The 22,638-nt window shown below is 37.4% G+C and overlaps 1 protein-coding gene across 1 annotated transcript in view; it reads right to left on the bottom strand.

The window, feature by feature from the left end:
- Positions 1–22,638, bottom strand: part of CEP112 (centrosomal protein 112) — a 149,278-nt gene that overhangs the window by 116,568 nt on the left and 10,072 nt on the right. Inside the window, exons 7-12 of the mRNA XM_079323482.1 lie at positions 16,803–16,850; positions 16,589–16,666; positions 5,296–5,382; positions 3,427–3,526; positions 2,168–2,286; positions 1,075–1,218 (exon numbers count right to left, since the gene is read on the bottom strand). Of these exons, the coding sequence (XP_079179608.1) occupies positions 1,075–1,218; positions 2,168–2,286; positions 3,427–3,526; positions 5,296–5,382; positions 16,589–16,666; positions 16,803–16,850 (576 nt within the window). The remainder of the gene's footprint in view (positions 1–1,074; positions 1,219–2,167; positions 2,287–3,426; positions 3,527–5,295; positions 5,383–16,588; positions 16,667–16,802; positions 16,851–22,638) is intronic.

Raw genomic sequence — 22,638 nt, 5'->3', positions numbered from 1 at the left:
TAACTGCACTGGCATTCCTGACAACATGAAACTCTGAGCAGGGAAACTCTGAAATACCAACAGAAAAAAGAACTTAAAAATCAGGAGAGAGAAAGGAGAGAGAGGAAAAAAGAAAACTAATTTCCAGTGACAGTCTAGTCTTTCATCTTAATCCCTGCCTTGAACTCTACCTTGTTTAATTATTAAATCAGAAGCTGCTCGGCAAGATCTGTCTAGTTCTGATGGTTCTTAAATTCAATCTTGCTGACAGACTGTGTCCATTTTTCTCTGTATTTACTGTTACCTATGACATGATCTGAATGTTAATTTTTAAATTCAACATTCATTAATAAAGGAATAAATTTTGTTTGACATTGTCTTTTCACTCATTCAATTTTCCCCATACCTCATCCTGATGAAAAGTACAGGATGCTTTTCTGAGGTTATTTGTTAATTTTTTTGCTTTTTGCATCATTTATATAACAGGCACAAAATCCAGATTATACCTAATTACATGCTTATAATTACTCTAGAGAAGAAATGCAATAAATTAGAATGATCAATACTTATTTTAAAATCCTTTTAATGTCATCTTTCATCTAACAGAATGCTCAGTTCAAGAGGAGGAGGGTGAGTAAAAAATTATGTTTCTATGAAACAGATGTAATATATAAATGGTCTACAAACCTGCAAAGACAAAAGTTCCTCTAATTTGAATCAAATATTTGTAATTAAGGTTTCTAAGGTATCAGTGTAACATTGATTGAAGGGCTGTCCCTTGCTTAATTTTACCTGGGGAATGAAATGCTTGGTTGGACTGGCTGCCAGGACAGTGCAGGAGAGAACAACTGCATTGCACTATTGAAAATCAGAATGCATGTGCATGGATCAGAGAATCATGCAATTGTTTGGGTTGAGAGGGACCTTAAAAATGCCCTGATTCCAGCCCTGCCATGGCAGGGACACCTTCCACACCTTCCACCACCCCAGGCTGCTCCAGCCCAGCCCTGGGCACTCCCAGCTGAACACAAACACAGAGAATTGGAGTATTTGCAGAGCCCCTTGCTGTGGTGAGAGGTTCCCAGGCAAACCTACAGTTGACTTTGTCTGCTGCAGATACTCCTCCTCCATGGTGGCCAGCCGGGCGTTGGTTTCCTCCAGCAGCTCCTGCATGTCCTCCATGTGCTTCCTGCGGATGGTGAACTTCTCCTTCTCCAGCTCTGCCACTGTGTCGTGGAGCTGCACCCCAAAAAAGGCACACAGTCACCAAGGGCACCTGCAGCTAGCACTGAGGAGTGTGATATTATTGCAGCAAATCACACTTCTGTCCTCTCTGAAAATATTGTTTCTCTAAAGCAAGAAAAGATTGTGGTTGCTCCATCCCTGGAAGTGTCCAAGGCCAGGTTGGATGGGGCTTGGAGCAGCCTGGCACAGAGGGAATTGCCCCTGCCTAAGGCAGGGATGAGCTTCATAGTCCCTTCCAACTCAAACCAGTCTGGGATTCAATGAAAAAAAACCTAAACAAAAAAATGCCCAACACTGGAGCCTCAAGATCTTTAGCACAAAGGACAATTTATGATTCTAATTTGCATTTAAGAAGGCAAGAATTAAATCCAACTTCATTTCTACATGCAAGGCTGCAAAAAAATTAAAATTGTACAGAAAACTCCATGAAGGGAGGTGGGTCTGTCCTTTCTGTGACCCTCCCTCTCCTGAGAGGGGGAAGCAAGACAAATACTGACAATAATCTGGCCAAAGGTGACACTGTCTCACAATAAACATGCTCTTCCCTTTGCTTTGCTGCTGTCTTCAGTTGAACAATAAATAAAAATACATTGAAGAATTCATGACCCATTGCAAGACTAAGAGTTCAAAGGAATCACCGTGACAGCAGGTAGTAGCAGGTTTACCCAGATTAAAATTCCATGTCAGGTCAACCAGAAATAAACACTTCCCTAATACATCCAGAGATTTGCCAGGAGGCCAGATGAACCCCAGGAACAGGGTGACCAGCTGGCTGTAAAAGCATCAGCAAAAAAAAGTCTTGATTGCTTCAGGAAAAAATAAAATCAGTGCAAAAACCATCCCTGAAACATATTCTGTATATTTATTTTTGTGAGTGACAAAACATATTATCCCAGATAAACACTGCACGAGTCTGCCAAAGGAGGGAAGTATTGTTCATTACCCTTTTCTCCCACTCATTCTTCATGGAATCATTGCTTTGCTCACACATCTTCTTCAGCTCCATGATCTGCTGTTCCTTGGCTTCTCTCACCACTTGGAACTCACGAACAAGGGTCTGAACTGTTAAAAATGGGGAAAAAAAATAAACAACCATTCAAGACCTGTGGGATTTCTCAGTGCTGGCAATAGATACAACTAGTTTATGTCAGTTTTTCAGCTGATCTGATGGTTTTTGGTTCTTAAATAATGCATGTGCTGCTTTAAGGTGGAGCACTTAGATTCTGTGTCATTACAAGGTGTTGTCTCTTTTCTACTTTGTTTACAGAATATTTCAGAGAGAGTCTTCCTTCCTGAAGGAGCAAATATACATCAGCAAAATTCTGTATAACCTCAAGAAAATGGTTATTTTAACCTGATTTCATGAGCAGCCTTAGGGGAAAAGGTTCTTGTGAAGGTTGAATGCCCAAGGTGTACACGAAAATGAAAATCCCCAACTTAAATTTCAAGTGCTGGCATCACCATTAGTGGACAAAGCAGGTCCATATTCACACTTTCACTTTTTTTTGAGAATTTTAATTACCTGGAGCAGTGTGGTTAACTCCAGCTCAACCTGTTCTATCCAAGAACAATCACCAGCCCACAGAGGAAGCCCCAGAGCCTCTATTGCACAAATTACTTTCCCAAGGAGTAGGAAACAAAATACATGGAACACTCTCTCTTTCTCTTCATAGATTACCAAACTTCTGTATTATTTTCCAGTGTGGTTTAGTACAAGTGGACTCCAAGGAATTCTGAAAGAAACTAACATTGAAAAACTGCTGACAAGCCACTCTCAGGGTGAGTTTGGTACTCGTGACACACTCAAGACAACCCATGTTTGAAATTTCATGCCACAATAGTCTCAAAAATAACCCATTGTGGTTTGATTAAAATGTACTGAATGCATAAAGACATGAACTTTGAGCCAGGGATTAAAAAAAAAAAAAATTGAAATAAGTGGCCAAAATATTTCAGTGGCATCAAAGAAACTTTTTTTGGTGACACTCATAAAACCTGTGTTCAGTGTAATAGACCACAGGCCTCTTGGAACCCTTGGTTGGAACAGCAGAGACAACTGGACAAGAATCTCAGAATCTAAAGGAAAAATTTAAATCAAGAGCTGCAAATGATGAAGAAAGGGATGTCTGCAGAAGGAACATGCAAGCTCACAGCCCAAGAGAATGTCACCACAGTGAATACAACCATGAGGATAAAAATCACCTTTTTTCTCCAGTTTTCTTATTGTATCCTCAGATTCTTTTTGTTTCTTTATGTAGGCAGATTTCAGCACATCTATTTCATCATTCTTTCTATCCAAAATCTGTAGAGAAAATTCAGAACATTTTAACATAAGCCCAAAACACTCCAAACTACACAAGATACATCCTGGTCTGCAAGAAGTGCTCAGGTCATGCAGGACTAAGTTATTAAACCTAAATCATTTTTCCAGCTACAACTGCCAAGACATAAACAAAGGACTGGTTTAGACAAATGTAGGAAAAAAGCAGATTTAAAAAAAATGAGTTTTATGTTTTTAAGGTGAGGTTTTTTGTATTCTTTTAAACCTGGGCAAACCCAGTGTTGTTTTGTTGAGTTTGGAATTTTTATGGTGCTATTGCTGCAAATACTAAAGATTTTCATACTTATGTTGTCTAATACCATTTTAAAGCATCTAAAATTCTCAGCAGATTGAAGAAATATTTAAATAAGTTGGTGAACTTCATTAAAGTCTTTTGTGCTTCACCAATTGAAATTCCTCACATGGATCCCAAGGAACAATGGACTGGAACAGAGCAAGTATATGAGGGTAACTACACCCACATTTCTGTACAGGCTGAGTTTGGAAAGAAAAAAGCTTGAATATTTGCACACTTTGAGATAGTATTTTAATTTAAACTTTGTGTTTAAGATAAAGATTAAAGACACAGAAATTTTATAACAGTGCCCCAAATCTCTTATCAAACAGAAGCTTTCATCTTAAAACAATATTACTCCATCTGCAATAAACGTTTTGTGTCTTTAAAGATTAATACGACACTATTTAACCTTTTCTAAAATATCCAACGTTATTAAACAACTTCAAAAGACAGAATCCTAACATCAGTTAGGAAGGGATGACAACTCAAGGGATGAGAAAGCATTTAAACTATTTCTTATTCTCACAAAGCTGTTTCCTTTAGACTCCAGCTTTGCTCACTGCTTCTGCTCCGAGGCCTTGAGAACAGATGAGCCAAATGTGCACCTGACCAAATATTAACATCCTCTCAGAAGGCTTTGATGTGTCACAGAGTTGTGTCAAGCAACTTCCTCCAAGCCTGTGAGTCAGTCTTTAGGAAACAAAGCAGAGGCTCTGAGTGATGCTGAGCTTCCCCAGCAGCATCTGAAGGGTTGGGATTGCTGCTCCATGCCCAGATCCATGCAGGGGCACCTGGCACCTCACAGGATTTCACCCCACCCTCCAAATGTGTGTCTGGGGTGGGTGTCATCCTCCAGGAGTGGTGTTGTGTGACAAGATAAACCCTGTGTAAAGCAGAGAGCTGGTGCCATGTTAGTGCTGCGAGAATTCAGAGTGCAGGAGCTTTAAAAATGCAGGAAATGCAGAAAGGGGTGTTTGGAGAGCTGCCTCTGCTCTAAAACAGTGTCAAAACACAGACAAGACAGCAAGCACTGCTGCTGATGAGCCTGAACACATAGGAGATATCCCTGTGTTTTCCTACTGGGATATTTTGCATTTTCTCCATGAAAAATTAATTTTGTTCACATTCTTCTCTAACACAAAAATCACGAGTTTATGATTTCCCACAGAAGTTGTTATGCTGGTAAAATAGGTTGTCTTGTTCTAACAAACAAATTGCCTTGTATTTTCATCTCCTTTCTGCAAGTGTTTTCCCCTCCCTAAGGATATGTTACCATAAAATATTCTGCATTCCTCTCAGTTTATGCCAACTGTTACCTACAATTCGACTTCCACTGAACATTAATTGCAATTGTGAAGAAGTTAAAGAACAGCTGATAAATATTTATGATAATCATAGTCTCTATTATTGTTTAATACACTGCTTTTGGAAAAAAAATACAAACATTTCTTACCTTTTGAACATCAGCATCGTGCTTCTGTTGTAGTTTCAGTTTTTCTTCATGAAATTTCCCTTCTGCTATTTTCATTTTTATTTCCAGCTTTAACATCAAAACAGAATAGACACAAAATTTAAATAAAGAATAAATTACACTAATGACCTTTTCATAACTTTTTAATTATTCATTTATGTCTTTCAGAAGGCAATGGGAATTCACCAACAAACAAATCTTATGAAAAAATCTATATTCAGTTTCTCAGTATTTTTATTATTTGATGCAATTGTTACAAAAGATGTCATTTCTTCAATGTTTCTACAACATTTCTTCAGAAAAATGGATTTGTAGGATGTTTTAGTTGGCAATAAACACAACTGCTACTGCCCAGAACACGCTATCAACTTCAATTTAAATAAACAATTAGGAACAAAACTTCAATATTTCTGTTAATATACCAAGTTTGGTAAATTCATTTTCATTTCTTCAGGCAGGTGTTACATTTACACAAACAATGTCCTTTAGCCCAGATGCACGTTTGTTTTTTGTTTGTTTTCTATTATTCATGGAGTTCACACTATAAACACATTTCCTTTTAAAGGTGACTTATGATGGGATTAAGGATTGGATCACTGAAATACATTTCCTGCTCTGCTTGTGTTTGTTCAAAGCTGCACTTGAACCCCTCCAACACAGGAATACATTGCCAATTCTTACTTAGAGTCTCAGTTTCCACCTTTCAAGTATTTTTGAATCTCTTGCATGTTTTCAGATGCCATTAAAGGCTGTCTTCAGCACAGCTGTGAGAGGAATTTCATTTTTCTCAGGCTTTTCTAGAAACCAAAAGTGACACCTTGAGTTCAGACTCTTCCACTCCTACATTTATTAATATTCACTGTTCAGAAAGCAAATTGGACTGAGAATCTTTTCCAGAATCAGACCCTGATCCCACTCACTGCAGAAAGGAAGGACCAAACCCCTCCAAAAAATGACTCTAAGTCTTCTTTGGCCAACAGAAAACTTTGTGTGTGACTTTTGGTTGTTCTGAAAGGTGCTGAGGTCCCCCCACCTGGAGGTTGGACACTGCACTCCCACCACTATCCAGACACTTCCAGCTCTCACATTTTTATTTAGCTCAACTCAGACCCTGACTTGTAATATCCCAGCTCACAAACTCCAAAGGAATTGACAGCATGATTCACTCTGCTTTATTTTCCATGCTCTTGACTAACCAAAAGCTGACATTCAAGCATGTCTTTATCTCACACAGACCAACACTAAACACAGTACAAATTATTCATTTTTTGCATGACTCATTTGTCTTACAGGTTTGTTGGGATTTGAAAACATCACAATGTGATCATGACTTGAAAACATGAGCTACAAAAATCCAACTCAACTCAAAAATGCTGTGCAAGAATCACAGAAGGCTCCTCAAGAAGTGAAAAGAGAAAGAAGAACAGAAAAACATTTCATTTTCTGAACTCATCAATACCAACAACACTTATACCCAACAACCACTTATAAACCACAGATAAAGTCATTCATCTCCCAACTCTTTGCACACAGTCTTATGCAAATTAATGGAGGAGGAAAAAAAAGTTAGGTTGACAATTAATCCAAAGAAAATAAATCATATTCTCAGCTGTCAGCCAACCCTTTTATCATCCCAAAATAAGCATCATGATTAAAATGCATTTTCTATTCATGAAATCTACACATGTGTATGTATGAAAAGAAATGTATGCGTATATCGCTCCAAAAAAGTGACATTATAGAAGAAAATCTTAGTACCAGGTGATGAATTGGTGTTGATTTAATAAAAAGAGAACAGTAATCCACTTCCAGATAGACAGCTTCTGAACATGCCATAAATAAATATGAAAGTCTCATAAAAACACAAATACCAGAAACTAAACATGAAAGAGACTCCAATCTACTTGAATTACATTAAAAGCCTGTGAATGACTGAGGTACAGCTACTGCCCTCACACAGCTACTAAATCCACACAAATTACATTTAAAACTCATTAATAACATCAGAATTTCTTGGCTGATGGAAATGAATCCTTGGTGGTTTGTATCAGCCAAGAGCTGGTCTAGGTTTTATTATTCTGCACACTGAAATAATACAAAAATAAATCAAAATCAAGAATTCCACTTGGATTAAAGATGGATATATATATTTTCAAGTGCTGGTGATTGTTTTCAGCCACAGGATGTTTTCCCCCAGGCTGACAACAGAACTCCCTGTACTTGAAGCTGGTTCCCACTTCTCATTAATCTTCCCCTTATTAGCACCACCCTTGCACTTGCACCAGTTCCCATCAATTTTAGCTCATTAATTCATTACACCACTTCCACCAGAACAGCCATCTCTTAAAATGTCACAGTTTTGGGTCTGCTTTCCAAAAAGGAGAGCTAATTGCAACCAAACAACTGGGAAAAATGTGCCCAAGATACAGAAATTGGCCCTTAATGAATGCAACTCTGTAATAACAAAGTAGATCGCTTTTCCTCTAAATATTCGAAATAAAGTAATAAAAAAATAGGTGAAAAATCCCAAAGAACAAATTCTCATCAGGTGAGGACAGAAAAGGGGACACCTTGAAAAGTACTAAACTTCTATAAACTTCATGAAGTTTCAGCACCCCATGCACTTTTCTGCCCCATCTGCTTCATCCACAACTTTCCTAATTTTGTTTCTACATATAAAGAGAAGTGAGAAGTCCCATATTAAAGTGTCTGAAATTCAATAATTGATGTGCACATGAAGTTTTCAGCGAGTGTTGAGAGGAAAGCTGAATTTGTACTGAGCAACTGGTAAGAAAAAAATAAAAATCTCCAACAGCATTTGAATTTTGTAATGGTCCATAGTTCCAACACCACAATGGAATCCCATCCTCATCACAACTTTTGGAAGTGATAATTTGAGCATTTGCTGTAAAAATAATGATATATTGGTTTAAAAATGCTACACTCCATCTCTTGAGTGGAAAATTGCTGGAGAAGCCAGAAAACATGAGGACACCAGCACAAGCATCCTATAGCAAAGGACTGGTTTCATTTCCAAATCTGCTTTTTGACCCACCCTCTCTCTGAGGCAGACTCCCAATCTCATTGCATACGTCGATAAAAAATTGACTCATGTAAACAGGTTTTATGCAGTGAGCTCATGAAGGCTGGGCTGGAAGCAAAAGGGCTCAGCTCTCCCCAGCTGGGAGTGAAATGCCTCCCATTTGAGAGCTGAAGCACATCATTAAATACTAATTTCAATCAAGGAATATCTTTCAAATTAAAACCACCCCAAACTGAGGTGGAGCCTGTCTGCAGATCCCAAATGTCAAATCTCAGCTTGTCCCAATTTCCTGTGGAACAGCTCTAGGTAACTGAATGTGCTGCTCTTCCATGCACTTCAGCTTGACTCTATTTATTGAACATATATTAAAAAACAAAATAACCTACAGCAGTACCAAAGACCTTCACAAGAGTTAGAGAAACCAGATAAAACCAACTTTTCTAAGTCGTTCACTTTGTTAAATGCAATTTATGGCACTCGTGCTCATTGGTTTTAATATCTTTTATCACCAGTTAAGAGGCAGCAGAGAATATGAAATTTATGGCATGTTACCATTCAGACAAAAAAAAAAAAAGTGTAGATATTTAGCTATAGTTGGGAAGTTTGCAACTATGTATGAAACGCAGCCATTGCTGTTGGCTGAACATCATTCCTTTGGATTTCTGTCATTGTTTATCCTCCTCACAAAGAGAATGAGGCAATTAAACCCTAAGGCCATGTAAACAATACTGATGTCAAACATCTGTGCTGTCCCTGTTATTTAAAGCCATGAAGGGTGGTAGTAACACAGCTGCTTTTATGTGCCTAGTCACACTTTCTTCCTCATTTAAAAAAAAAAAAAACAACAAAATAGCAGCAAAACCAGCAAATAGTCACCTGAAAATGGGATTTTGGGTTCCACAGGAACATTTAACAACAGTCAGGCTTAAACTGACAGAGTCTAATCTGCAACTGTCATAAATCTCCAGGGGGGGTGAAAGTGATCCCTCCTTTTTTCATGACAGAGGACAAACATTCATCTTGTCCCCACTTCCAGAAATTTGTCGAAATATTGAAATCCCTGATTTGAAAGCAAATCAATAAGTGGGTTAGCAAATACGAATGACTGAACTCCTGCCCACTTGTCATCATTCCAGGGCTCACCCTCGGGCCAGGGGGGACATCTCAGAGCTTTAACATCCATCAGATTGGGGTTTTTGGCTAGCTGACAAAACACAACTCGTTGCTTGCCAGGTTTTTTTTTTTTTTTTTTTTTTTTGGGTTTGTTTTTTTTTTTTTTCCAAGCCTATGAATATATGGGGGAGGGAGGGAGGAAGCCAGGAAGGGGGAGAAGGATGTAAACAATAAATGAGAACTTCAAAGTAAGAACTAACAATGCAGAACAATGACTTGTGTATCTTACAGTACACGACAAAAGTTATTTGTCTTGGTGTTCTGCAGCTGCTAAAAGGAATCAGTGCACAGCACACAAAGCTTTGATATTTCCACAGAAGAAAAAGGTTCCTTAAAAAATATCAACAAACAACTCGAACTTTCTACTGAATTGTGCTTACTCAATTTTCACATGCAGGGTTAAAATAATAAATATTGATAATTTATACAGTGTTTTAAACCATACAGGAAGGCCAAGACACAAGAGACTGGACTTGCAAAACAGACAAGATTTATTATAAATACACTCTGACTTCAGACTAAGGTAATTTGGAACAGTATTTTACTTCATCATTAACAAGCTGTCTGATCTCATTATGTTATTTCTGTATCATACTATACCCTCAAAAAAATTTTAAGATTAGCTTTGAGGTATATTAATACTTTCCACATTTTATAAAAAAAGAGTATTTAAAATGAAAACATTGGTGAGAAAAACAGGAAAAAACTTTTGTTTCATAACAATATATTTGAAAAGTTTCTACAGTAAATGAAAATTTTAATCATATTGGAACTAATCTTCCATTTTCAAAAGGAATAGCTGAAAATTTTGCGCTCAGTTTACAGGATGTGGAAAAAATACTGTTCACTTCCTAGTTCAGAAAATAAACAAATTTATAACTACATTTTGAAACAGTACATCATTAACCACTCCAATTACAGCACTGAATATCATCAGTGTTTTTATCCAATGCAATGACTAAGGTGAAATAAATGTCTTGGAAAGTCTCTGTTGCAAAGAGCTCAGGAAACCAGAGATGGACTGAAATAAAAACAGCATCAAACAAGTGGAACAGCCAGAAATTAGAATGTAAAAAGCCCCTTTATAAACATGGCATTTTGCCCAGATTCAAAGGTCCCTCCACAAAAGTCCATGTTTATGTCCTGAACTGGATTATTTGACCTAACAAACATTTATAATTCCCACCACATATCTACCCTTCTTTGTATCTTTATTCTTTAAAAGCAATACAATTGCTACTTCCAGTTGTAATATTTTTACACATTACTCTTTAATGGGAACCTAGATAATTCACTTAATTAAAAAATTGATATGGCATTGCTCCATTCTTATAGCCACTAAAAAAATTAGAAGTTTTGTGCTAAATCAAATCTTACAGCTTTCCCCATCAAGAAAAATCTGACTTTTTAAATGACACTGAAATTAATGCACATTTGCTTGATACAGAAAAATAATTGAATGGACAATTGTTCTTATTCATATGTAAATGTCATTAGGCTCTTTCAAGAGAGAACAATGTATTTTTCATGGATTTCCACGTTGGGGGTGGTGGGGGAAGAAGAAATACACCCAGTTCTGTATCCCAACAACTGCAATAACTGCAAGTGGCATTTGTGCTCTCAAGGTTTTCTCTGGCCAGCAAACATAACATGGATATTAGCACTACAACACATTGTGTTATTAACAGCTTTATTTGCAGGGTCCCACTTCCACATGGAACAAATATCTGCCACCAGTGGGAGACACTGACATCAGCAAGGACAAAAAGAAGTTCAGTCTATGTTTAGAAACTAAGAAAGCTCAGCCACAGCAGTATGAAATGCAATTCCATAAAAGCCAGCTCAAAAATGCAACAAGCTGCATCTTCAGCTGCCAGCACTGAGAACTGAACCCAGGTGAATCTGTGAGCATGTAAGAATCACAGGGATTTAGTAAAATATGAATATAACAGAAGGCAGCACCTGAGAATTTAATGGAATTCTGCACAGTGCCCAGTCCAGGGAATGAATCTGAGTACACTGAGTCACCAACACTGACTTTTCTCCCCAGTGTTACTCCTCTCCTTTTTATTCTGTATTTTAGCAGCTACTGAACTTTTTGGACTCACTTCAAGATCTCCTAAACCAGTCACTAAATCTGTACTCCCACCTTCTTTCCACCAGTGCAACATGTACCAATAACAGTGTACAGCACTTACTTTTTCTAGTCAATGTCTTTTCTCCCTTAAAAATCAGAATCTATACATAAAAAAAAAATCAAACTTTCTTCCTCTTTTTTCTTTTTCTTTTTAAAGAGAGAGACACTTTGAGGTAGAGATTAATCATGCAGCAAAAGATTAATTCCCAGCTGCTTGGCAACCATCTGGACATTCTACTGGTTAAAACACTAGTTTGAATTGCTAACCTACCCCTTTGATCTTTCTCAATGTCTCCAGCCCATATGTGCAATAATTAAAGACATAGTTCACAAACTATTGCAAAAAAAAAAAAAATTAAATAAATAACTGTACATGTACATCTAGATCTCCACAACCAGCCTGACTGGTATCAGGAATTATAAATCAGCAGCCAGTTTATGAAAACATGTCTCATCTTGACATCCACTGTGTGTCTCACACCAGTCTAGCAATAAAATAAGGTTTGGGGTTTATTACATTACATTCTGAAGAGTTATCAAAGCAAGGCAGGATGTGGCTTCCTCACAAGGAACACAATGGACAACTTGCACATGTTTTTGGGAGCAGGACATTAATCAGCCAGGAATTATGTTAGCAGCAGTCAAGATTGCTGTAATTTTAAATATGAACCAACAGATTCCTACTCAGGACGATTACTCAGTGGTGAGAATCAGTTTACAACTGGATTCTCCATATAAATCACACCCTGCATTCAAAACAGCCACAGGGGCTGTGGAGAAAAAGAGAAAATTCAAATGGACCAGAAAATAGTTGCTGTCACTGCCTGGAATATTTTCAAGGGGAAACAAAACAATGTTTTCAGGAGCAAGTTATCACAAGAAAAAAGTCACATTAGAGAAAATTGAAAATCATAATGAAAGCCTAAATTATGTCATATCTGCATTTTCTTGCCCTCTCATTTGGGTCACAATTGTGTGAACTGTAAGTAACACATGTTCTTACACTTTAACAAGAATATTCACCAGAATTAAAATCCTTAACAATCTTTACCCTTGGAAATCAGCAGGACATTTATGAGCACAAGTATGGTTTGGACAGTCCCCAGTGAATAGGATGACAAAAGAAGGGAAACAGCAAAGGAAGAGAAGTGGAAGAACAGAAGGATAATAAGAAAAACAATTCCAGCACACAAAGCTCCAGTTATTGTACGACTCAGGTTCTGGACCCACTCAAATGCTTTCAGAAAGTTCATCAAAACCACTCTCCTCCTGTTATAAAAAAGCATAAACAGACCCAGCACATATCTGAGAAGGTTCCTTGAGCTGTATCCAGCTCTCCTGATTCCATTCACAGATGTTCAGGTATCCATCCACCAAGATTTAAACTCTAGAGACACACACAGACACACTTTTAATTCAATGTATCACACAGGAGAACAAGACTGATAGATTCTGTTACCATCCTTGGAAGATATGAACAAAAATATTTCTTTTCAATGAAGAAAAATATAAAATCCATGATGCAGCTAAAGGCACAATAATGTTAATTTTACAGTGGTTTTATTACAAGAGTCCTTGCTTTAGGATACTGTCTCCATATTGCATTTATTTATTGCTCATATTTGGCATGAATTTCACATATTCAAATACTTCACTATGGAACAGGGCAATTAAGAGGAAAAACCAGCAGGAAAATGCCCACTGATCACCATCTCCTAATTGCAGGGACTCTTATCTTCAAATGTTCTTCCCCTTCTCTTTTCCATGCTAACACCAGCCACTGTTATTCACTCTCCCTCCTGAGTTTTACAACTTTCTTTCCTCCCTGCATTCTTCCCCCTGCATTCTCTGTATGGTCCCTCTTGGGGGAAATCCATATCACAGCCCTCATGCAATTTGCTCTGTTTCAAGTTATAATCTCCTGCCAGATAAGTGAGAAGCACAGTAAATCTGCTGCTTTCAACACCTTCAATCCAGAGCCCTTTTAGCCAGACCACGAGTTAACTGTATCAGCACTGCAGATTTTATCTTCATGTAAATATATCACTAGATCCCAACACTTCTGGTGCAGTAAAACCATATAAATGGCTTGATGATCTTTATAAACAAAATTTGTGTCATGCAGTAAAAGGGAGTGCTCATTCCCAAAATAAAAGGAGAAAAACAGAAACAAAGATTACAAAGATGAAGGTCCTAAACAGCTTTTTAAAAAGGCTGCATCCTAAAGATAAGACTTCTTGAATCATAAACCCATAAAGCACTCTTTGTTTTCCATCTTACTTCTGTTCCTCAAAGCATGAAGATGCATTTTCAGGGGGAAAAAATAAAAAAGGTCTTTTTCCATTCTCTATGTGCTCTGTTATAGATATGACAAACTGGTGGAAGTTATCCCACAGGTGTTCTCCTGAAATCCCAGCCACTGCCTTCCCCAAAATTCCTGCTCCCCACATTTAGTCTGGGCTGCTTTAATACACAAGAGGCTGGAGAAGCACCAGGAGCTCCAGTGTCCAAAGACTGGATTCCCAAAAATCAAAACAGAGAGTGGCAGGAGCACAGTGACAAAGTCAGCAAGAACATTGGAAACACTCAAAGTTCTCAGTTAACCCACACAGATGAAGCTTCACAATTCATTGCATAAAGCATTGAGCTTGCCAGTTTGTCTGAAAATTGAATAAATTAAGAGGTGGTATACAACTCAGCACACATTTGCTCCAGGTATAACCTCCAACTGAAAAATTAAAATAATTTCCAATATGCCTCTGATTTGTTTAGGTTTCCTTTGTTGAGATAAGATAAATAAATATCTTTGCTTACAAAATAATAAAAAAGGAAATTGAGAAAAAATGCTAAGAATAAATAAGACTGACAAAAAACTAAAAAAAAGAACTTCTTGAAAGAAACACCAAAATGTCTTGAAGTGATATATCAGATAAACTAGTTGTTTGAGAAGTGTTGAAAGAAATCAGTTTACTAACATAGCTGATTTCATTTTCTCATTCCAGAAGAATTCCAAACCTGTATCTTAGCAATGGTACTGAACATGTTTTCCTGAAAAATCACAAATCAGACTTTTCCTTTCCCCCTCCTCTGCCCCGTGGAGCTCTGGGTGACACAGGATGGCCAGAGGTGAAGTTCAAAGGGACATTCTCCCTTTTCATCCAGCCAGGCCAATCACCCCATCTGTCGTGCTCTGCTGAGCTGCTGAACATGGATTTATTCCTGTTGGGTTGCATCTCCCTTGTTCAAACCCAGGATTTTTCAGTAATGACCATTTCCCAAATGGTTCAATCCATGTCAGAAGTGTTTGGGGAAGGGATGAGTGAAAGGCACAGCCTGATGACATTGGCACTCTGGCAGGGCTGTGATGTGGTGATCACTGCTCATGGCCATGTGTTCAGCATTACAGACTCTAAACAGGTGCAGGAATGCTTTATGAACCAAGGTCTAAAGGTTAAAAGCAAAAAACCCCACAGTTATCCTATTTTATGTTCTCCCCTTGTACTACAAAGAGGCTGAAAACAGTTAATGGTTCCCCCGGACCCTTTTGCACCATTTCTCTGTTAATACATTCACATTCTAGAAATGAAAAGGACTTTATTCCTAATTGAGCTTCACAAACAAAATAAGATGAAAACACATTTATGTTTTCTTGTTAATAGCACACACATGGTGATTGTGAAACACTGTCTGTAACCTTTCCAGTTCAAACCAGCCCACAGTTGAGCACCATTAGCAAAAAGTCCTGGATTTTTTACTGTGTGGCTTAGAGGATTTTTCCACTGAACTAGCAAAGTATTAACTGGGTATTTTATGTAGCTCCTTGGCATGCATTCCTGTTTATTTAATTTGAAAATATTGTCTAAATGACAACATTGTGCTTTCAATTTATTTATTTCTTGTGCTATTTTCACATCTTATGAAACCTTGCCTTGCCAGAGGCACTGGTGGTTTGAACATTGTCAATACACAAGAACAGTCAATAGCAGAGCAGAGAAAGTGAAAGGCACATGGATTGTGCAGCTGCTGGTTGGAGCATTGAGTGAGGCAGCCAGGTACACCAGAAAATATTTTATACACATTATTTTAGTAATAACTGAAGAATCTGCCAACCAATTTTACCCTCCTCTGTATCTCTGCTAAAGATGTTTTCTGAATTGTCATGGAAGTAACTTTAGGACAGTTCCATTCCACGTGTCCTCAAAGACACCAAGGAAATGGAAGAATATTTTCCTGCTTTGCTGATGATGCCCTTTCCTCCCCATCTCAGATATATTTGGGGTACTTTGTGGGTTTAGGTCCTTTCAAAAAAAGAAATGTGTGAAATAAAATGAGCAGCTTGTGACAAAATGTCTCAGTCACTCGACTTCCTCAAAGCATGAAAAAGGTGAAAATGACCACAAAATTCTACTTTTTACACATATTCAAAGCAAAAAACCATGGTGTGAGAGAATTAGATAGCCAAGCTTGGACAGTAATCTCAGGAATTCACAGGAAAGAAATTCACAATGTTACAAAGAAGTTAAATAAAACCCCATATGACCAAAACAGGACTGTAGATCAATGAGGCAAATACAGAAATAATGTAGATCCTATCAGAAATAAGGTCAAAATCTGCTCATTTTGAAAGGTATATAGAAAGTCAACAAAAGTCCTCACTAAATCAAAGGTTTCACTGCCTCTATTAAAAGATAATTTGGAAAATTCCTAGAATTCAAACTTCTCTCTACTAAAAATTCTTTCAAAGGACCAGTAAATGTGTTCAGAAAAATCTTTTTTACTCCCTAAATAATTGGGAAATCCATGAATTATTTAATGACAAGCCCTGTCACTTCAGCAAATTTCTCTTCCATGAGATTTTCTGCTACAATAACTTCCTTGTTAAAGCCCAATTTTCAAGGAAAATGCCTTAAAAGAATTCCCACCTCTTTCTCTGGAGTGTGAAACAGGGTGTGGTGGTGCCGAGAGGGGCTGACCTGCTCAAGGCCAATTTTAGGTGTCATCTATGGAAGAAAAAGTTCCAAACAATTAATAAAGTCAAAAAACAGTAAATCCAAGTATAATCAACCCCAATCAGTGATTAAAAATTACATCAAAGGTTTGTTTGCCCCTATATATCAAGGGAATATTAACACCTACCACAGTCATTGGAACCCGTTTTTCTCTCAGGTATCTGGGATTTTCTAACTGAAAAACAAAGCAGAGAAAAATCAGCAGGTCAAAAATGTCTGATTTAGTCTAAGACATCATAACTGAATTGTACTTAGCACAGAAATTGCATCACTCAAAGAATCACAGGTGAGATTTCAACATGCCTGAAATGGTACAGAAACAGGAAATCTTGCAAAGAGGTTATTTGGTTGGAAATCTACTCAGCAATTTTGATAATGTAAATGGACCAAAAATTGCACTTTTTTCCCTCCTAACTCTTGTGGTTGTAAAAATTCCATCAATGCATATTATAAAGATATTTGGCAGCTACATACATACACTTATCCAAAAGATTTCCAACTTTATTGGTTAAATTCTCATTGAAATCAATATAAAACTACAATACATTTACAGCTTATACTGATTAAAATCCAATGCCTTTGTAAAATTACAGTTGGGTGCATTGAAACTATAGCTACACATGTAAGTTATAGAGGCAAAACATAAGGAAATAATTCATTAACATGGCTGTATAATTAAAACAGCTCTCTTAATCACTATTTTTAAGAAGTGGATACAAAGCATTGTTGCCAACCCACTTCCTCTATCAGACAACTTTATCTTTCTCATTTTCTCAGATGATGAGGCTCAAACATCACATCACAGAGAAAGCAGAATGCCCAAAAAAACCTTTCAAGGGTATAATCTTATAAAATGTGGCAGTGAATTTGGAATATGAATGAGATTGCAATACACATTAAAAAAAAATTAAATGTTGTAGGATTAGGTTGATCTACATAGCATGGCAAATATATCAAATGCTTGCACTTTCTGCAGTAGTAAGAAATAAATTTGTGCGTTGAATTTATCAGTGGAAAAGAGGCTTAATCCCTCTGAAATTTCAATTTGATACAGTATTACTGATTTCCTGTCCCAAAAGGTGATGTAGGATTTTTGTATGGTGTGGAGTTGTCATATTTCACCCAGAAACTCAACATTTAACACATACATTCAATTTCCATGAATGGTATTATCCAATTCAGAGGTTTAATGTTTCCCCAAAGTTTTCTCTCATGAAGAATCACCCTCAACTTTGGCTTTATTTAAAGCTAAAAATTGTTGTAAATATTTACAATTAATTAAAATCCTTTATCTGCCCATGACATTCAGCAGTTTGCAGCCCTCAATCTGAAAAGGTACATCCTACTTGTTTATGGGGAAGAAGGAAAATGTGTCTCTAATACTTTGTAGGGCCCAAGTCTTGCATTTTTTGATTTTGTAACAGCAGCCATATGTGCTTTGAAGTTAAATGTTCCCACTTTGTTACTTGTTGTGGATTATATCCACTTAAACTGATCTGTAAACATTTAATGCCTCAACATTCATCCTTTTCATGCTGGTCTTCTGCAAAACTTCTTGTTCTCCAAATTAAACCACATTAAAGAGGGAATATCACAATAAAGAATGCCCCAAAAAAGAAGAAAAAAAAAAAGGCTGTGTTTATGAGAAACATGCAAATTTAAAAATAATAAGCAAAAGGTCAAAGACAAGCCAAAATACATATGTATGAAACTGAAGGACTGCCATGAGAAGAGCAGTAAATCACATGCTTTTTAGGAGTATGAACCAAATAAATGTCATCATGAAAGACATCTTTATTTGAACTAGAACTGAACTCTAATTTGTAAATACCACTTCTTAACAGAAATGGTATTTTGAATGTCTTTGTAGAAATGATTTTGGATTCTCCTGTTCTATTAGGCAGTCTGACAAGAAATTATGTTTCAATTTGGGAGGGGTGCAGTGGTCACCTTCTCCTTGTTGTAAACCAGAGCCTGAAGGTGTTGGGTGATCAGATCCCCATGAAGAAATCCCCATCACCTAGCAGAGATAATCTACTTTATGAAAATACATACTTTTTCTAAAATTTAAGAAAAAAAAAAAAAGTATTGCAGAACTGTACATAAAATTCCAAAAAACAGCATTTCAGGCAAATTAGCCATAATTTAAAACTTAAGTATTTATAATTTCTATTTATTTTAACAACACCTAAAGTTGTCCAAACTAAATAGTCATTACAATTTTAAAGCTGTCAATGCAAGTAATGAGTGAAGCACTGACAAAAGCTGAAATGCTCTCCCCCAAAAAGCAAGAACAGTGGAGGAAAAGCACACTTTTGAGCTTTAAGTACTTCTACAAGTCCTATTCTCATCAATTACATTCCATCCCTCAGGCTGAAAAATATTGAAAATATTGTCCAGGCTATCTGTGCACCATATCCCAGTCCAAAAACTGCCACCACTTTAGCTCAGTAAACACCACAATAATGACATTAAAGCCATTATTCCAAACTCTGTTCCACTCTTAGGAAGAGTTTATCCAGGCATGGTTCTCTCCAGTAATGCCCAACCGGGTCAGTCCACTCACAGAATATTGTAAAAATGAAGATTCAGAGAACAAAACCCCCACACTTGCATCTGCAGGCTCATTGCACATTCCCCCCTGAGCTTCATCAAAGACAAAACGGGATTGTTTTCAAAACAAGGATGGCAAAAACACACATGAAAGAGTTAAGAACACTTAAGACTTTGAAATGGTAAACAACTAAACTGAACCTTGCCCTAAATTCTTACTTTAATCTACCAAACCCAGCCAGCCAGCATGTTCCCTACAGAAATAACTGCTGAGTAGCTTCAGGAAATTTGAGTAAGGACATTCTTATCTAACATCATAATTCCTAGGGAAGTTCACTTTAATGCTGCTGCTGCAGTCTTAGTGGAAGGACATTAAAGCACATGAAGACTGTTTGTCAGCATGGAAGTTTGAATTTATTTTTTGAAGTCTCAACATCACTTGGAGTTCAGTGTGGGAAAGTTTTTCCAGCACTGCTGCCCTCCAAGGCCACAACATATACAGTAGGTATGTTTATAGTAAGCAGCCAGACTGAGAAACCAAACAAAAGATAATCAAATGGCTTGTGCAGAAATGGTTGAGCTTAACTAGACTGGAAAGACACAGGCAGATGTGAGCCAAGCACACAGAGCAGGCACAGCATCCACTCTGCTGCAGCCTCCCAGGAATTCCCATCACTCCATCCATTTAACCCTGGGTTACAACACTCCTCTCTGAGCAAGGGGAATGGAACACAGCCACCAACCACACAATTTCTCTGGTCTCAGTCTCCTCAAACCTCTCCTGGGCAATTACATTTCCCAGGACAAATTCTTCTGGGTAAGACTGAGTGTCCACTCAGTCCCACATCACTTCTGGGTAAAAGCTAAAGAGTTAATTCTTGTCCTGGCTGAATTCCAGTGATGAAAAATCGTGTTCTCCCTGATTAAAAAGCCATTTGCTGTTCCCCCAGGGTACAATCTTTTTGTGCTTTCCACCTAAAACAATGTGCTGAATTTCCTGGGATGTTTGGAGGAGATGTTCTGTCACACCTAAAGCTGGCATCATGATGCAGAGAGTGAGACAGGCAGGTGAGGTAAGAATTTGCAGGGATTTAATTCATTGCTGTTCCTTTACATAACTTTATTTTTTTTTCAAAAATTATTTTTGACTACAATCTAAAAAGCTCAGCTAAGGGGGAAAAAAACAAAATGAAAAAAAAAAAAAAAGGCAGTTTAATTCCATTATTCAACAGGGTTCTTTTCCTGACACTATGCATCTTTCACAATATTTAATTTTTTCTGAAACATAAACAGGAGATGGTCACCTTCCCCTGATTATGAAGGGCACTAGAGCTGCAACAATATACAGAAATTTATTGACAGCTGTTGATGAAATAAGACCACAGAACCACAGAGAAGTCTGGGCTGGAGGGGGCCTTAAAGTTCTTCCCATTCCCTTGCCCAGGTTACTTTTATTATATTCTAAGATGGCTGAAGAATGACAAAGAAAGTTCAAAGAAACAACATGACCAAAGATTACTGGTATTTATTTGTCTCAGTTCCTGGCTCTAAAACTTTTCCTTTCAAACAGCCACACAAAAGAATTTCTGCTTTTCTACATTGCAAATGCAGCTTCAAGGCAGGAACAGCTGATAAAGGACAGTCCCCACATCAGTTCAGATAAGAGTCAATACAAACTAAGAAAAACACATTTTATAATGTATGTAAAATGAGTGTGAATTAGTATTCCACGTATGAAAGGCAAATTTATCACAATCAAAACTCAACTTTTTTTTTTTTCAATTTTTATTCATTCCTGATTAGACTAAAGAAATCGAATAATAAAATGTCTGATAGGGATAATCAGGAATGCTGCAAGGAAAAGGGGAAAATTCTTTCTTTACTCACAAAAAGTAACAATATCAGTAAAGTAACACAACAGATTTACTTTTCCTGTGGAAAATGTTATTAAGAACAAATATCTGAAGCCTCCAGATTAGACTGATAAGCTTTGACCTCTCAGCTTATCAGAAAAATCATAAAAGCATTTCCCAAAACTTTCCACAGTATTCTTAATAAAAACAGTTAAAAAAACCTCAATCACTGATGTAGGTATATCATAAAAACTAAAAACACATCCAGAATATGACCTCAAAAACACAAAAACTTTGAAGAAGAGGAAATTTAGAATATACTAAACAAGCAGGAGGCTGAAAGATAACAGGAAAAATAAATTAACAATTTCTAACTGGTCATTTCAATCCAGACAAGCCCAAGCTGGAGCAGTGAAGGCTCAGCTGGAAAACACCAGGGCTGTCTCACCAATGTGTGCACCTAGCTGGGTATTTGCAGATTCTTGGATAAAAGCATGGTCTCCATATAAACTTGCCTGAAATACTCACAGCTTCCTAAAATTACAGATTCTTACTGAGAAAAATCCTTATACAACCAAAAACAGCCCAAGGAAAGTTTGAAAAGCTTTTCAAGACAACTGTTCTTCAGCCCAGGCAGCTCAAAGTGAAAGCCATTCTGTATCTCCTTTTCTATCTTCCTCCACTACTGAAGTATTTTTTTGGGTCAAGGGTCTTCTGTATCTGAGGTAAGATCATTGTAAATTAAGTTTCCCAAACAGTGTGCAGCTGGGAGTAGCAATTAAAGGACAGCAAGATGCTCCCATGGCAATTTAAATGCTTGCAAAGAACAGCAGCCACATCTGACACTCAAACCTTACAGATTCCAAGGGGCTGCAATCATTTAGTGGGATTTTTTTTTTTATTTTTAGCAGTGGCATGTTCTTTAAGTGTGACACTCCACTTAAAACTTCCTGACCCTTTGAGAAGCCACTGGAGGCCATGATCCACAGCAGGGAAACACTGCTCAGCACAACCTCTCCCAGACCTCTCTTTTACAACCTCCAATCCTCTTTGTCAGGTAACTCCCAACAAGTCTTATCAGGCAATCAAAGTCTCTCATGAGCGATTTCTTTAATTACCATCCCTGGAGAGGAGACTTGAAAAACTGATTTATGTGCCACAGTAGCCAATTTGTTATCCAAGGGAGCTCCTGTATCAGCAGAGGATCATCACAGTTTAATAACCAGCCATTATCAGCACAACACCATTGCAAACTGGAATTCAATTAGGAAAAGAAATAAAATACAAATACAATGACACAGATAAGAGATAAGCAGGCAGGCAGATCAACACTGATATAAAAATGCAGGATATAAAGAGATCCTTTGTCAGCATCAGTTGGTGTAATTTGTAAAATGGCCATGAGCAAGTTTTCCCCCTTAAAGCAGCTTTAAAAGCTCAAGGTATTACAGCTTCCTGCTCCTACCATCCCATGGATAAATACAGCCCAAATATCCAAAATCTGCAAGGGACTGCTTGCACCTTTTGTTTCAGGCACCTGTACAATGCTGACACTCT

The sequence above is a fragment of the Erithacus rubecula genome, assembly GCF_903797595.1.
Source record: "Erithacus rubecula genome assembly, chromosome: 20".
Lineage (NCBI taxonomy): Eukaryota > Metazoa > Chordata > Aves > Passeriformes > Muscicapidae > Erithacus > Erithacus rubecula.
The sequence above is the reverse complement of the archived record's forward strand: the minus strand, read 5'-3'. Positions and strand labels throughout refer to the sequence as shown.